General features: G+C 44.3%; 1 protein-coding gene across 3 annotated transcripts in view; it reads left to right on the forward strand.

The window, feature by feature from the left end:
- The window catches only part of Astn2 (astrotactin 2), a 980272-nt gene that overhangs the window by 706526 nt on the left and 255398 nt on the right, over nt 1–18348 (forward strand). For all 3 annotated transcript variants that reach the window (XM_038333150.1, XM_038333151.2, XM_038333152.2), the window contains 3 exons: nt 1211–1335; nt 5370–5474; nt 8687–8866. In XM_038333150.1, the coding sequence (XP_038189078.1) occupies nt 1211–1335; nt 5370–5474; nt 8687–8866 (410 nt within the window). The remainder of the gene's footprint in view (nt 1–1210; nt 1336–5369; nt 5475–8686; nt 8867–18348) is intronic.

The raw sequence follows: 18348 nt of genomic DNA on the forward strand, positions 1-18348 counted from the left end.
AAGATGATGGGGATGCTGGAGATATTGAAGGTGACGATTGGTGATGGACTTTGGATGTGGATGGGGGTGGTGTGGGCATCCGCAGTAAAGGCACAAAGGTGACCCAGCTTGCAGTATTCCAGCTGCTTCTGGATGGCCCAGAATCCAGGCTTCAAAGCATCATGTATTTTTGGTTTTGACTCTGATTTTCATTTCTAGTTGCCTGTGCCAGGTGGCAAAATGAAGGTATAAGCAACCTCTTGCTTTTGTTATCGATCTCCCTCCCTCCCCTCCTCCCTGTCTAGCCTATAACTAGATTTGCTAACTCTGACCGTGAGGCGATCTTACAAGTCAGGATAGATAGGAAAATGCCTTTGGTCTCCCGCTCGCCAGCTGGCTGCCACACTTCCTAGTATCAGCAAGCTTTGCGTCTCTCGTGACTGCCTGTTCCATCTTTAGGTCAGCCTATTGTCTAGAATAATGCAGTCTGTGTCCTTTTCCCGCACTCTCTGCCGTCTCTGTCCTATAGATAGATAAACCATATCTATCCAGGATTCCGTGTTCCTGGGTTACACGGAGGTTTGTCTTGTGATCCTTTGTAGGCAGACCTCTATGAAGGCAGAGCAGAGCCAAGAGCACTAGCCTGGGGGTAAAGACACTGGGCTTGTGTCCAGTCTACTGGTCGTTGTTAAATAATACATCCTGTGTCTCCAGGCCTCAGTTTTGCCCCTTTGTCTGAGCTGAAGTATCTTTAGTGTTCATTCTAGCTTAACATAATGTTGCTTTTAAGTTTTGCTTTCTTCAGCTTAGCCTTGCTCCCTATTTCAAACCCTTCGTGCTCTGATCAGTTCCCTCCCATCCAGGTTTACCCATGCCGTTGCTTATGCAAATGGTGGTTAACAGCTAAATATATAGTTTGTAGAGCCTCAGAGGATGTCTTAAACAATTGGCAGCTTGATCCCATTAAGTGTTTACAGCAGCCCTGAGATCTTAGCCCCGTTTATAGAAACAGAAACTTGCTTCAAAGAGAAAAACAGTAAGTAGCTAGTCAGTGGGTGCTCCAGGCTTGATGCTCAGCCTGCCTGCTTTCTACACCCTGTGGTCAGTGTTATGTGCTCAGAGCTGGGGTTCAGCCACCCAGCCTGCTTGAACAGCGAGCATCCTGCCTCCTTCACCCACTATTGTGGTGCTCCCTTCCTCTGCTCTGAAAGTGCTTTGCTTTGCCCTACAGGGAGAACAACTTCATCAAGGACTTTCCCCAACTGGCGGATGGACTGTTGGTGATCCCACTGCCCGTGGAAGAGCAATGCCGGGGGGTCCTCTCCGAGCCCCTCCCAGACCTTCAGCTGCTCACGGGTAAGACACACCTGTCAGGCCTCTGCATGCTCACTAGACACGGCCGTTTCATGTGTGAGCTACAAAAACACGCTAGGACGCTGCAGCCTGGTCAGACTCCTCCTTTGAGAAGGATGGGCTATGAGCAGGGCTCTGCCTTGTCTTGGGCCCCTGCTCAGAACCATGTAGAATGAGGGGCTTAAGAAAAGCCCACTTGGTAGCCAGGACCTGCTTCATGAGAGGCACCTTCCGAGAGCAGGAACAACGTTCCAGCGTTTCCCAGTGAGGCTTAGCCTGTATCCATGCATCAAACCACTTTCCGTTCAAGTGACATTTTTCTGACATTTCAACACCTCCAGTACCTTGTTTACTTTGTTTATTTAAAAATAATTCAAGAGTTATATCAGTGGGCTCTTAAATCAAGACTTTCTCCACTTGGATGCATTTGAGTTTTGTGGCTTATTATTTGTATGTGGCCTCTAAGCCATTTGTTGGGTGAGTTTTATTTGTCTGAATTTGAGAGTAAGGATCTAGGTTCCAATAAGCCCAGTGCCATCCGAGGCTAGACCCTGCTGAATAGTGCCATCCGAGGCTAGACCCTGCTGAATAGTGCTGCGCTCTTGTCCTTCACACCACCTTGTCATTGTCACCAACCAAACCTCCAGGCTCTCCTGAAGTTCCAGAGTTTTATGTCTCAACCCAGGGTATGTTTCTTCTCTTCTTCGTCTTATCCCAGCTTTTCTGCCACCTTCTTTTGGGAAAGGGGTGGGATTGATTTTTTTCTAAGATAAGTGGACCTGGACTCTATTTTGGTAATAACTAACCAGACTGGCCACACTCAAGAATGATTGAATCTTCTTAATTGGAGAAAGATTGTCTCACAGAAATGATCCTGCAATGTGACAGACACCCCCATCACTTGCAAGCTCTGAGTGACCAGGAGCAAAAAATCTAACCACCATGAGCCTTTTCTGTAACTGGCATAAACAGAGGAGACCCCCACATGGGTTGACAGTGTCCTTGAGAGACAAGGGCATTTCTGTTTTTCAGCCCACATGATCCTGCAAGAATGTTACTATTCTGCTTTCACATGGCTAAATTGCTATAAACTCCTCCAAGGTTACATGGTTAGTATTTAAATTATCATCAAGGATTAAACCTAATTAATCTGGATTCCAAAGGGGATGCCTTATCCATTTTCTTATACCAATGCCCAGACTTGTCCCACTTCAAAAAAGATGCAGATCAAATGGACCCACAGATGAACTTTCTTTGTAAAGGGCTTTAAAGACTTCTATGCCTTCCTTAACTTCCCCTTCCTAAGATGTTTCTGGGTGACATAGATTATTGTGGTTGAATTCTCTCTATTGATTGGGCATCAGGTCGACAGTAACCTTCTTAAAAGACATGTCTCTTTGGAAAACCCCAGTAAGGGAAGCTTGCTATCCACAAGAGCTCACGTTTCTTTACATGGTCGGCTAGGAGTGTTCTTTAAAGACCCGAACCCATCATTGATTGTTGTGTCTCCTTGGACAGCTTCCATCTTTGCAACATATTTTTTTCAAAAATATGGTAAGGAGTGAGTATCATGTATATAAGATGTTTGCTTTACTATGGTTCCTGAGTAATTTTGCAGATTATTTTAACCGTGTGTATTGGCTCAGGGATATTTCAAAGTTTTCCAGTAAAGGAATTGCAATAAATCAAGGAATATGTTTTTTGTTTTTTTTTAATTTGTTTTCTTTTTAATTTGCAAAGGCTGCAGTAGTGACTTAGTAGTTAAGATCACTGAGTGCTCTTGCAGAAGACCTGGCTTTGCTTTCCAGCCCCCTACATGGTGGTTCACAACCATCTCTAATTCCAGTTTCAGGTCACCCAGCATCCACTTCCAGCACTCATAAGCACTGCACACATGTGGTGCACAGACAAAACACCCAGATGCATAAAATAAGAATGAATTCTTAAAATAGAATTACCAAGACAAATTAATCTTCTCTCCCAGAGTTTCATCTCCTTTCATCAAGGGAGGAAATGCACAGAGGGTATGTGGTGGGTAGCGTGAGAACCAGGGTATTGTCACTACACAGAGAGTATGTGGTGGGTAGAGTGAGAACCAGGGTCGTTTCATCCCTGTTATGGCCGAACTTAATGCTCAGGTCCAATCTGGACTCTGCAGGAGAACTTCAAATAATACAGCCATGGCCCCAATGTTAAGAACCTAACATATTACAGAGCCGTACATTCCAGTAAGCCAGAGCCAACAGTTACTGAGGAGTGGGATAACGACCACTTATGAGGGAGACCGAGTGATAGAATGAGGAGCAGTGAAGATGGTTTCATAAATTGCTCCAAAAGCAGAAGGTACCTCCCCCTTTGAATACCACGTCACAGAAGGAAAGGATCCTTTAAGAGCCCACATCAGAAGGTTCAGCTTTCTCCTGTCAAAGGTGGGGCTCCCTTGTTGATTACTCCTTCCCAGCAAAAATAGCTGTGAACCTGGCTAGGCAGTAGTGGATGGAAGAGGCAATAGAGTCTACCTGTTCTTTGGTGTCTAGGACTCCCGGAGGAGACTAATTTCTCAGCTCCTAATCAGGTGCACAGTCTTCTCTTTCCTTCTTCCATCCCCTCTCTCTTTCCTCCCAGAATCACATAAAAAGCATAGGCAAGACAGAGCAGATAAACAGAGAAGACATATTTATAGCTCAGCGTTCTCACTCCAATGGACAGATCTTAGGGGATCATGAATATTTTACTTGAAAATGAAAGCATCTAAAATTATATTATTTCTAAAAAGGCTAAAGAGGAAGAAAGAAAAAACAGTTGACAGTAATGGACAACTTTAATACTACAGAAAAGTCCAGGAAGAAATCATTTGTTCCAATGAGATTCTCATTTTAATATCCGTATCAAATATCTTTAAGTGCCTCCTCACCAGGGGATGAGAGAAAGGGATAGGAAATGTGCTTGCTATTTGCAGAGGTGCAAGAAAGCACAGATACATAGCAACAATAATAACTGCTAACATGACTAGCATTTATTTTAATGCATTTTTTCATGATTATAAAGAAAAGAGAATGCAAAGCTTTGGGTGGAAATTTTAGAAAATGGAGATAGATACAAATCAGAAAGTAGGATTTTTTTAAAAATGTATCTGCTGCCCAGTGTTAACTGCTTGCCAAAATGTTTGTTGTGTTTCTTCTTTGTTTACATTTTGTCTTAACAATGCCTGTGATTTCTGAAATGCATTCTATAAAACATACATTCTTAATTTTCCCTCTTCATAAAAGAGGCTCTGTGAGCAACACCAACTTTACAGAGACTTACAGTATATTTTAATTACTGTAATATGCTGAGAATTAAAAAGTTGAGTTTGTTTAGCCAGTATTCCTCATATAATTGAATTAGGGAAATGTATGTAGGTATACAGATTTGTCACACAGTGCTTATAAACATCCATGTTAACAATCAACAGTCTACAGCAGGGTCAGCAAGCATAAAGGGATGGGAAATACATTCATAGGGATTTTTCAAGTGTTTTCTGCTGTAACATTTAGCTCTGCTACTGAGTGCCAAATCAGCTGCAAAGACTGTGAAACAAATGGGTTGAAAAATATGGCCCTGACCCTGGTTCTACAATCATAGAATTTCCAGTCTCTCAAAGAGCTTTCTTTCTTTTTCCATATTCAAGTCCCACACTATGCCTGAGAGATAAGATAAGCACAGAGAGTTCTAATACCAGATTGGAAATCTGAGATAATGAGATGTCTAATGCCCATGACAAGATGCAGATGGGCTTATGTAGGTGGGATATAAACTTGACCTTTTGCACATAAGAAAGAGAGACATTGAGAGCCCAAGGAAAAGCCAGAGATGTGGCTGAGGAGCACCGTGGTGGAGAATGGCTGGTGTGATTGGTTCTAGCAAAGCAATAGTCAGGGCCCAGACCAAGCTTCTCCTCACTTTGAAGAGGTGGGCAGAGCCCAGAACTGCAGTGTGTGCATTGTGGTAACCATTCTGAACTCTGAACTCACACTCTATCTTACTTCTGCCTCTAGGAGACATCAGGTATGACGAAGCCATGGGTTACCCCATGGTGCAGCAGTGGCGTGTCCGGAGCAACCTGTACCGTGTGAAGCTGAGCACCATCACCCTGTCAGCAGGTGAGGACTACCATTCATCTGGCAACCAAAGGACTCATGGGCCCTCCATACATGATCTCAAGGATTAGCCTTTGCTGTATTGGTGCTGTAAGAATGGAGGAGCATCTAGGTAGGACAGTGCAGCAGGCAGTGCCATCAGCACCCTGAGGTAGGGACAACACAATGATGGGACAGTGTGACACAGAAGGGGCTTCCTAGAGGAAGAAATGTCTGAGTAGTGTGAAGAAGTATGACAACAGGGAGAGAAGAAACAGTCGCCTAAGCAATGTTTGTGTTCTGGAAGTGTTTCTGGCTTGTGATTGCTTCCCCCCTCCTCAGTTCTCTCTCTATCCCCTTCCTTGCCCATCTGCACCTAGCAATAGCATGCAGCCCCACTCACACGCACCACCATGTACACACGCACCACCATGTACACACGCACCACCATGTACACACGCACCACCATGTACACACGCACCACCATGTACACACGCAGCACCATGTACACACGCACCACCTATTCTTTATCCATGTGAGCCCTGAGTTCCAGTAGGCAGGGCACTCTGTAGTTTTTGAGATGGGGCATGTTTGTTCATAACTTTGCACTTGCTGTGCCTCCTTCCTCGCTCTCTCTACCTGGGGTGCACACACTAAACTCTTGGTGCCTCCTCCACTCTTCATTCTTCAATAAACAAAGCAAGTAATGCCAGGTGTTGGAATACCTCCAGCAAAGTACTAACAAGTACTTGATTCATGTCTAAATTATGTCTATCTAGCCCTCTGACCGGAGAACTGGGGCTAATAATGATCTGTTTATCCCAATATCTCCAGAAACTAACAGAGAATCAGCACATTGTTGGTGTCCACGTTTGATGGAAGAATAAGATAAATAAATGAAAACTGGAGAATAAGGTATTGAATAGAGATCCCTGGGAAGAAGAAACCTGGCCTGGGGTTGTCTACTCTGGCTCTGGCAGCACTATCACCAGCTGGTTGTCAGTGCCTCTCCTAATTATCTCTTGAGTTCTTCTCTCTTTCGTTCCTTTTTCTCAGTTCCATTTTGTTCATCAGCAAAAATGGAGCTCTTTCATCCTGGGGCAGGGAGGGCTTAACCCTCCAGGAAGTACACACAGTGATTGCTGCTGACATCTGTCAAGCACGTTATAATGTTTCTTGTCTGTGGCTTGCAACAATTCTACAAGGAAAGTAATAATTTAGCCTATCCGTCATCATGTAAAGGAACTGGAGATCAAAGAGGTTAAGTAACCAAGCCAAGGTCGCATAGCTAGTAAGCAGCAGAAGAGAAAAGGGAACAGGGATTTGATTGCATTTTTGTCTGCCTGGCTAAAGAGCCATAGGGCATCTCCAAGGCACTGTCATTTATTACTTAACAGAAACCATCTCATTATTAATCCTGCTGTATTAATTACCCAGTTGCACGAGTTAACAGGTTGATGGAGAGAGAGTGTTCTAATCAAGCACCCTTTCTTTGAGCCCTATTTCTGTTTCCCCACCACCCCCTCACCCTGCACTTGTGAATATAACTGTGATGTTCCTGATAGAACTACAAAGGTGTACCTGCTTTAATTAATCAGTAATGATGTTCCTGGAAGCGCCTTGTAAATCAAATGTTGGCAAATTGGAGCTCATTTTCGACGCTGGAGAGGTGCTTGCTCTTTGATGTGGCATTGGTGTTCTTATAATAACCATGGCTGGTTGTTTGCTGTGTGCCAGGAGTTGTGGAGTGCCTCACTGGGGTGGGTATAGAAAAGATGTATTTGCAGATTAAGAGACAGAAAAGAAGGGCTTCTATCTATAAATATGCCAGTTCTTCAGAGTGTGAGGTGAGAGATTGTTTGCCCCGCACAGGAATAGGTGAAAATGCTTCTAAGAAAGGGTGACTTCATGCAATCTTTCAGCATGGGTGTGTTTTGGGAGGGGGTAATCTCATATATAGAGACAGTGCAGTCTTGTAGTATACTCAGTATGTCAAGGAAGGGTGATAGAAAGCCCAGGACCCAGTAAAAGACAAATAAGAAAATAGGAGATAACCCAGACATTGCTGTAGGCTCAGATATGGACGTGGAACTTTACCCAGTGGCAAGAAGCATTTAAGGATTTGGTACATAGGAAATTTTAGAGGAAGCGTAAATGATATCCAGGAGAATGAATGGCGAAAACAGCCTGGGACATTTGTCTGGACTTCACCTGTAATGTCAGCACAAGTCTACCTACAGTATGCTACAGATTCCCCCAGTTGATGGGAGAAACAGGGAGAGCATTCACAACAAGTGCAAGCATTCTGAAGGATTCGGCCTTCAAGGCAGATGGGGAACTCAGAGAGCCCTTCCCTGTATTTGCTCTTCCTTAAGCACCCTAAGTTTGAAAATCAGAGCAGTGTGTTTGGGGTGACATTACTTTATCTGGAATGCTCCTACGAGTTCCCCATACTAAAGCTGATCTGGAGGCTGTGGAGCTGAATGGTGAGGGAACCAGTCTCCCATTGCAGGAAGGCCCTGGAGAAACAGGAAGTGGAGGGAAGTGGGAACCGCAGCTCCTGAGACATGGCTCTGGAGACCTTGTGCTAGGTATAGCAAGGTACTGAGACAGCACAGCAGGCAGCGAGAAAACTCCATGGCAACAGAAAACAGCCCACTGTCTCAGGAAATAAGGGCAAAGGTGGACAGGAAGGTGATGGAGCAAGAAGCGCGACCAGGTATGGAATCTCTACTGAGCTGGGATGAATGTAGCTCCAGGACACCAGTCAATCCACTTGAAGTAAAAACAAAGGAGTGTTTGCATGAAGCTCTTTTAGATAGAGGGTAAGATATGTCATTCACAGTCTTTCAGCTTTGGCATCTCATCAGGTTAATGGGGGTGTAGTGGTCAACATGGCAGTATTTGAACTAAGAAAGTGAAAACCACTAGTGGTCTACCTGCATGCATTAGCCGTGCAGCAAGTAGATATCAGCTCTAACTTCCGCTTTTGACCTTAAGGTCATCGTCACGTAGCTTGGCAAGTCTTCTTTTCTGACTTGAATCGACTATGCCACAGTGCCCGGCAGTGAGAGCTAGTCCTTGCTGTAAGCATGTAAGGCTAGAGTTGTCAGGTGTTGCTGCTGTGATGAGGGCACAAGCCATGAGTTCTGACTGGAAGGGATTCTCACCGGGTATCATTTTTTGGCTGCCAACTTCTGAAGTCTAACCACTCACACACGTTGCTCTCCCTCCAGGCTTCACCAATGTCCTAAAGATCCTGACCAAAGAGAGCAGTCGGGATGAGCTGCTGTCCTTCATCCAGCACTATGGCTCCCACTACATCGCAGAGGCCTTGTACGGTTCCGAGCTTACCTGCATCATCCACTTCCCCAGCAAGAAGGTCCAGCAGCAGCTGTGGCTCCAGTATCAGAAAGGTAAGCCTGGGAGTGGGGCTCGTTGGAGGTGTCGGCCAAGTATGGTGCAGAGGGAAGGCAACTGAGGAGACAAAGGAGCCTCGCCGGATATACATCCGTATATCCGTAACCTATGCAGGCTTTGGCAGTTCCTGGACCTCCTCTGAGCCTCGCTTTACCTTGGTCAGGGTGAGGAAACATGTTGTCTTAAGATTCTTTCAGCCAGGTGTTATAACTCTTTTATTATATTGTAGGCTTTTTTAAACCAAGCCTTCCCTTGAAAAAGCTGCCAGAGAAACAGGCAGAGGATGGGGAATGATGTCTCCAGGTTGCCTTCTCTTTAGGCTTCTTGGGAGAAGGCAGGAAAGACTGTCGCTTGCTCAAGTTTGGGGCACAGTTTCAAGTGTCCCCCAAGGAGGGATTGTTATCCTCATGGAGGGTTACCACATCTTAAATTCCTCTGCTTCTCAGCTGTCAGCAGATTTTTGACTTCTGTAGTCTAAGGTGGTCTAATGCAGAAGACTAGTCACTGCCATTGAGCTCAGGAAAGTCATTCCCGTACGTCATCAGTGTCCCCTTCCTGTGAAATGTGTACTTGGATAACTATTCCTATCTACTTACCACTTGTAACAGGGGAGGTGACTTACACACTAGCATTTTACAACATTGGAAATATCACATGTATGTAATGGCATGTTTATTTTACTTTCTCATATGTATCTGTGTGTGTCACATGTGTGTTCACATGGTATATATGAGGGCATGTATATGTGTAAATGTGCATTCATGTGTGAAGTCCAGAGACTGACATCTTAAGTTTACCTCTCAACCTTACCCATGGAGGCAGCATCTCTCAGCGAGCCCAAGTTCGCTTATCCAGCTAATCTAGCTACCCTCCTTGTACTAGATTATAAGCAGCTGGCTATGACTGCCCAGCATTTATATGGTGCTAGGGATTCAAACCTTGGTCTTCGTGCTTTCTCCTTGTACAACACTTTAACCACTACGGTATCACCCAGGCAGCATATATGCATAATAAATACGTCACTGTACTTGAGAAGTGGACTCTCAGACTTGAGAAACCCAGTCTCAGACATGAGGACGTAAGTGCCCACAGAAACACTGCTGCTCTCTGTAGGGCCTGTGTTGGAACTCATAGTTGGAACTGGCTGGCTACAAAAACATTTTCTCAGTTTTCTTTTTCTTTCTTTCTTTCTTTCTTTCTTTCTTTCTTTCTTTCTTTCTTTCTCTCTCTCTCCCTCCCTCCCTCCCTCCCTCCCTCCCGCTCTCTCTCTCTCTCTCTCTCTCTCTCTCTCTCTCTCTCTCTCTCTCTCTCTCTCTCTCTCTCTCTCTCTCTCTTTCTTTTCTGCTACATTAAAGTGCTTTCTGTTATAGTTAATACCATTGATTGTTAGATATTGTGAGGATTGACATTACAAACCTGCTCGCACCTTATCCACAGCCTCTGCATCCTAGCTCCAGGAAATCCTTAAGTCATAACTACAGACCACAGAACACCAGCCTTGGAGTTCTCATAGAACTCAGCTCTCCAGTTTCCACTGGAGAAAGTAAAGCTCAATGAGACAGGAAAGACTCATCACACAGCCCCATGTATCAGGGCCAAGGCAAAGCGAAGCTGTTTCATGTCATCTTTCAGTGCTTGCCAGCTGCTGACTATGCCTGGGGAGCTGGAACCCCTGAATGTACCTTGGCCATATCTGTAGCCTTTCGTTCTGCCTCTAGGGCTTTTGTATCCCCAGATTTGTGTGCACCACTGCCTGCTTCCTGTGTGCAACTGAGTGGGGGCATGCGTGGTTTATAGGCTCAGAGGACATAATTGAGTTGTCAGGGAATAGCTCGGTTTTATAGCTGTGACAATGACAGTCTTTAAGGAAGTGCATTAAATCAATAGAAGTCTCATTGTGCCACCCTATAAATAATGGGACACATCATTAAGCAGGGCAATAAGCTTCAGGACTTGGAAGTAATACAATTAGGTTATGTTTATAAAAACGTTCTCTCGCTGTGGCCACTGAACTAATTTACTTCCTGCCACATTCAGGGTCCGGGCACCACTGTGATACTAAATGTCATCCCATCTCTATCCGTGGTTGCTTTCAGGGCCTAGACTTCTTTGATGAAGAACATCTCATTCTTTGTAATAGAAATGGAATCTGTCACAAGAAAGATAGGAGAGGGAAGAGGGTAGGAAAGCTGACACAGCAACTGGAAGCCCCAGCCTATGCCCGGCCTGAATGTCTGGGTGCTGTGGCTCTTCCTCTCCGGGCATCCATTCTGCTGATACTTTTCTTCCGTATTTGTTCTGAGAAGAACATGCAGATCCTCAGAAGCCAAGCTAATTGCTTTCTGTGTTTCTTTCTCTATCTCTACATGCTTCTGCATATCAGAAGTCTTGAGTTAGCTTATTTTTTGATAATGGGGAATAATACAAGAGACTGGGAGGTTAAAAGCAAGAAAAAAGACACTGGAAACCCTTTGGATTCAGAGACAATTGATATGATTTTTCTTCCAAGGCATGAATACCATAGCATCGTCTTCTAAATGCCAGGGTTCAGAGTCAGTTAGGTATAGACTTTGTGGTAGATAACTGGGAGCAGAGCTTGTGGGAAGAGGCACTTGGGCAGCAACAAAGTGGGGCACATCTGGACTCCTTCTTCTTCTTATATACCCACTGCCTAGTAGCTTCCAAGTTCTCAGATTCCTCATGCTAAACAAAAGATAGTAATTCCCTTCTGTAACTTTTAGGCAAATGAGATGAAATAACGCAGGTAAAATTTCCAGAGCTCAGTGGGTGCAGGAAAAAACAGCAGCTTGACATAAAGTGAAAACTGTAAACATCAGCTAAGGATCCAAGACCTGGCCGCAGCCCTTCCTAAGTGTGACCACAACCTCTGCTTTGCCCTGTGAACTACATGTGCCATTGGAAGAGCGAGGCATTGCTGAATGTCTTTTCAATTCAGCAGGCGTGCATAGCTTCTCCTGGACTAAAAAGACTAGGGAAAAAATCAAATAGGGCCTGAAAAACAACCCGGAACATTTCCATAGCTCTCTACAATTGATGGGTTACCACCCCCTTATCCTACCACCTTTTTCAGGAAGCAAAGAAAAAATAAGCATACACATCTCCCTTTGCAGAATGGAGAAGAGATGGTGGGTTCTCTTTTATGACATATTCATCAGTGAGGGCACTGGGGACTACATCCCCACCTGGGCTGAGAGCTGCCTTCCCTGTACTCAGAATCTCCAGACATTGGAAGTAAATGTCCCCACCCTTTACAGGCCTATAGATCTTATTTACTACTTCTGCCTATTTGAAGAGTGGCCACTGGGAAAAAGAGTTCAGCTTAGTTAGCAGTGCCTCCCATAGAAACAAAAAGGGGCTGCGAATTTTCTTCTCAGTAATAAGGAAAAGTAAAAGCCAGAATAATATCTCCTTGGCATGACAAAGATGAATGAAAAGATCGAACTAGGTACATAGAGTTATCTCTCACGAAATGAGGAGCCTGAAGGATGAGGCAAGTCAGTAAACTGGTATCTAAACTAACCCACATCCGGGAAAAGGTAGGCTCTAAAGGCAATTCAGTATCTAAAGTCATCCCTGGGAGCTAGGAATCCTTGGCAAGGTTAGCATACAAACTGCTCAGTCCGTCAGGTTTCCTTAACCATCACTGTACCAAATGCCTTCCTCTAAGCTCACGTGCCACCGTGAGTGTCTTGTGCCAGAAGTATACTTAGAAAACATGTTGTGGCACCCATCCCCACCCCCAATGGGACTTTATTTCATTGCCTGCCTTGATACCTGCATTCTCTACTTATCTCTGACTTTGCTATTGAGTCTTTAGTTATGATTGTATGTTTATAAATTCATTCATGAGTAATATTTGGGAATAAAACATGATTCCATGGTCAGTTGGGCACTCGTTAAAATCTCAGGCATACACTTGGCCACTTGTGTGATTGTTGGCAACTTGATTCCCTCTCAGTTTCCATATTTCCAATCAGAGTAGCTGTGTGGTCTGTATAAGAAAATAAGTCTATGAAGAGATGTGTCTGGTGCCTAGCCGGAGCTCATCCGGCTGCTCCCCGCTTCCCATTTAGAGTATAGACTTCCTGCGTGTGTGTTCAGAGCTGTGAATTGGGGTGTAGAAGAGATGTAATTGAGACTTCACTACCATCGCTTGTCAGCTGATACAGGATCACTAATGGTTCTGATTGGTCTAGGGTGGGGAGTGACCTGTTGAGTTCAACTTCAGTATTAGAACCAGCTGTAGAAGTGGACCAGAGAGGAATCAACCAGGGTTTGTGACTTTCTACTATGTACTAGACTGGTGGATACATAAATTATCAGTCTCATGGGATGGTTTATGGTCATCTTTTATTTTGTACAGATATGACATTATAGGTGATAGATATGAATATGGGATATAATTGTTGAACCTCTGTGAATGAACAGAGAGAAGGAAAAGGAGGAGGAAGAAAAGAAGGAGAGATGAAAGTAAACCCAAGTCCAAAGAAGTAGAGAAAGTCTAGAAGCAACTCATGAGTAGGCCTCTTCCGAGCATAAGGCCTCCCAGACCGTTGTCCCCTCTGAAAGGACAATCTGTTCACATACCCAGTTTTTGAATTTTTTTTGCATTTGTAGTTTAGAGAGATGTCCCCAGAAATAAACACCCCTTTTAAAGGTGATTTAGCTCTACTGTAATTTTCTGGGCAAATTCTAAGGAATGCATTTCCATCTGAATTACCATGTACTTCTGAATGCCAACTGGAATATTCCTGAGCTACTTTTTGGGAAAGTCTTTGGCTATTTGAAAGTCAGGTGCAGGCATCAGGCTGTGGGGAGGGGAATACCAAGATGTAGTTCAATGTCACTTCCTCTTGTGCTGAGGAGGTGTGGCCAAGAGCTGTTGTGAACTAGAGAAGTCTCCAGAGCTCTCTATTTTCTGAGGGAACTTGCTTCAAAGACAGCAAGGAGACATGAAAGGGCTTGTTCTCAGGATCTGAGACCTCCAGGGTGTCAGCTGTCTTCCCCAGTGATTTCATAACCTGGGGCCATTTTTCCTTCTCGTTTTGCCTGACCTTTCTGTAGCATTTGACACTCTACTGCCTCCAGCTTGATGCATTTCTGTGCTTGTGTGCATGAAACCAGATCTTCCATGCTCTCTCCTCCCTGTTCTTCATCTTCCTTTGCAGACATATCCTACTCTGCTAAGCCAGTAAGGCCGACAGGAGGCATGTCCTTTTGGTCCCTTTCTCTGGGCTATCTATCTCTGTGTCAATCAATCTATTACATTCTTTGTTGTTGTCCCAATGCTATGGCCTCACCCTCTCCCTGACTTATATCTACTGATCCAAGCCTCCCTCTGAGGATTGCTATTCTGCTTGTTCTCCCACAGCACACACGCAACTCTGTACAACCCTGGGCTTTCCTAGACTTCTAGTGAAAAGTGCCATTACTCCTTTAGAGGCAGAGCCAGGCCTGGGAAACCTCAGCACCTCTCTTTCCCTTAATTCTCTAGCCCATTTCCAAACCATTCCAAGTTCCATCAACTTGCATTTCCACATAGCTCCTGGATGCTCTCGCTGTTGCTACTCTAATCTTGCCTTCATACTCTACGACACTATCAAAGCTTGTCTGAGTTGTCATCTTAGTCTCCCACCTGAAGCTATTCTTGCCCCACATTAGCCCACACTACACAACAGTCCTAATGAGACACATGACATCCAGGCTTCTCCAGAGAAACAATACCAGCAGAATGAAAACACACACACACAAGAAAGAGATGGTATTAAGAGTTATAGCTATAGATACATTTGATGAACTGGTTTATACAGTTACTACAGAGCTCCAACACCTGGAGTAGGTAGATTAGGGACCCTGGCAAGCTGATGATTTACTTTTAAGCTGCTGCTATTAGTTGCAGTCTGGAGGCTGTCAGTTTAACCCTAAAGAAGAACCAGTATTTACGTGAGGATGTGAGAGCAGAACAGGCCAGCATCAAGCTTATGGCAGCCCACTAAGAAGCACTCATGCTTCCAGCTCATCTGTCAGCCTGACTGTTCTGCTGAGGCCTTTCGATGGCTTAGAAGAGGCCGACTCACATTAGAGAGGTCACTCTGCTTCACATGGCCCAATGGTTTAACTAGGAACCTCATCCAAAGTCACTCTCTCATATGTCCCCAGGATGTTTGACCAGATATCTAAGCTCCAGTGGCTCCATCAATTCATGACATAAATGTAATCATCACAGATCAAATGGGAGAGCTTATTATGTTGTTCATTGAATTCAAACTCCTGGAGGTCTTATTGCACGAGGAATTAATTCTAAACATATTCCCGTGGCCTCAAGGCCCTATAGGTTCCATCTGTCTCCATCCAACCTCTTCAGCACCGTATGTCCCTGTGTTCCCTACCCTTCGGTCTTATTGCTCTCCTTCAGATCCTGGAAAAATCTGTGGTCCTTCTGAAACTTAGCCTTGCTCTGGGTTTTGACCTTTATGGTCTTTATAGTCACTTTAGATTACTCAACTCAAATGCCATTTTCGCAAGAGATCTTTCAAGAAGAACAGGGCGGTTAAGCATCTCTATTACATTCTCATTGAAGGACGGCAGATATAACTAACCTCATTTATAGCTTCACAGTTTTGTGTTTATCTCTGTTACCTTACTGGAAGCTCCTTGAAGGCAGAGACCTTCTTTCTGCTTGGTAAACATTTGTAGCATCACACTTACCCTTTGATTGGCATGCACATGCCATTCAGCAATGTTTACTGAAGAATGAATGATAAATAAGCCCGGGAGAGTCATGCATATCTTAGCATCTTAGCCTAAGTGTTGTCTCCTTTTGGATTTTATTGGGGAAGAAAGTGACTATCTTCCTGCAGTTCCAGAGAGTCTCTGCTTCAGGGACACTGAAGGCTTCTGCTGCACAGAAGCGCTTTGTGGAAGACCTCAGAGTACCAATTTGGGCTTAGATACTGAGTCCAGTGAAGGGCTGATTCCTTCATTGCCAAGGGGCATGAACTCTGGGCCCAACCTCATTTCCCTCAACTGTAGCATGGGTTAAAATGCTCAACATGGAACACAATCATTTCTACTTGGGACTAGCACAGGTTTGGGAGCTGGCCAAATATCCCTTTCCTGTTGCCTTGTGTCCTGCCTTCTGTGCAGAAGATTGTGGGGTCTGTCTAGCAGTGAGGCAGTTATATCTTATATCCAGTAGGGAGAGACTGGGGGAGGTTAGACATCAGCCGGACATTTCCTTGCAGCACACCAGAGGAGAGAGCCAACTTACTTCTTCTCAGAGCCATGCAAAAAGACGATACAGGATGTGGTTCATTAAACACAAATAGGCCCATGAGATTGCTGTTTCCACAAGATGAAATTACCAAAAAAAGCATTTGTTCCCCGTTTTAGACTGAGTCCATCTGGAATGGAACACCCTAGTCTTTTTCCTATGGGTATATGCCGAGAATAACAATCCTCTCCATGAGTTCAGCATGGTGTGTCTTAGAAGGCGCTTTCACATACATCACTTCACCCAATTTATTCTTCAGAACACGTCTGTGGGGCAGGCATTGCTATCTGCATTTCACGCTGGAGGAATCCAAGGCTCTGAAGGGTGAGGTGACTTGTCAAGCGTTCCCAACAGGGAGATTGGCAGAACAGAGATTTGAACCCAGGCTGCTTTAATCACAACATCGGTGTCCATCCACCTAAATCCCAACAGCCTCAGAGAGCTCTTTAGATGTTAGCATCACACCCAAGGGAACCATTTGTTCTCATGTTCCTTTTCTCTTATGTCAGTTGAAAGAAGGGAAGAGGACTGAGGCTGAGAATTTAGCTCTCTGCCTGGGCAGAGGCAGAAATACTCCACTCAACTATTCTCGGTACAACATGCTTCCAAATCCTAGTGCAGGGGCAGCGTTATAAGGTAAAGCAAAACAAACAAACCACAACAACAAAAAAACAATAACCAGACTTTCAGAGTGAGAAGAGACACCAAAAGTAAACAAGCCAGGCCTGCAATTCTCTCAGGACCATTACCACTGGATGGTAGTGAGTGCTCAGAGTACCATGTTGAAAGAGACTCTGGGCTAGGACCATCTCAGTAGTGAAGGATAAAGAGATCTCTTAGCAATGTCTGCCAGGGGCTGAGACAAGGAAATAATGGCTCATGTGTTAGGTGATTCCCTTTCTTTTGTATGTTAATTAGCCATCCCCAGTCTTCATGTGGGAAAGTTGAGGTCAATTTTTGCAGCATTATTGTCCGCAGCCAAAAGGGAAAAGCAATGAACTAGAACTGTTTTTTGTCTTAACTGCTCTAGAAATTGAGAATAAATTCAGACTTCTGGTTGCTAAAACCTCATACATATTCATCACTGTCAGTCATTTGCTGGCAGACTGTTTATAGCCTTATACAATACAGTGTGTGTGTGTTTGTGTGTACATGTGTATATGTACACAAAAGTGTGTGTGTGTACATGTGTATATGCGCACATAAACAAACATAGGGTATACTGTACCTGAAACTCTGAGGATTCATGGGGACTCACTTAAGCGAACAGTCCTAGGTGGGAACAACAAGAGATTGACACAATGGTAAGCTAGTTGTCATAATTACGTTTCAGCTGGAGACATCACATTGATTCTGTCATAAAACCAGGCATGGGATGCAGGACTAAGAGGATAGGGTTGTTAGAAAAGACATCTCTCCATCAGCAGGATTGGACCAGGAAGATGACTTTTCCTTGGACACAGTTACGGGTTTTTGTTCTAGAGTCTTCACTTTCTTGGTGAGAGCAAATGATCTGGATAGAGGACACACTAACTGAAGCTTCTGCCTTGGGCCACGGTCAACCTGAGCGGGGCCCTGCCAACAGTCGGAGGATGCTCAGAGTACTTTCACTTTTCTCTCCACCCCAGGTGATAGTTTTTCTTCTTACTTGCCCAGCTTTCTGTAGTAGTGCTTTGACTTCCTAGTATACACCAAGTTCTTTGTGACAGCTAAGAATAAGAAAGTAGATAGGTTGCAGGTGTTTTTCCCAAGAGGCTTGCAGTCATACAGAATGTCCAGATTTTTAAAATTTTATTATTTTTACCTTAAATATTTTTAGATTATAATTACAATATTCCCCTTTTAAACCCTTCTATATGCCCTTTCTTGCTATCCTTTAATAAATGCTATGATAGGGGAGACTAATGTATGAGTAAAGACATATAAATTGGGGAGCAGAGGTAATGATTTTGGGGAGTTTCTTTAGGTGTCTTGCAGAGTGCTGGGGGTGGGTGAGTAAGTGGGAATTTGCCTTTAAAAAACTGCAGAGGTTGGAGATTCTAGGCAAGGTTACACACGAAGAAAGACCTGACACATTAGAGTACTCTGCTTACTCATCCTGGAGCAGTTGAGATGAATAGCCACTGGATCTCTTTATAGAACTTTGGATGTTGCTATTGTTCAAGTTACTTAGTACTTAGAGAA

Source organism: Arvicola amphibius, chromosome 6 (assembly GCF_903992535.2).
Source record: "Arvicola amphibius chromosome 6, mArvAmp1.2, whole genome shotgun sequence".
NCBI classification, from domain to species: domain Eukaryota; kingdom Metazoa; phylum Chordata; class Mammalia; order Rodentia; family Cricetidae; genus Arvicola; species Arvicola amphibius.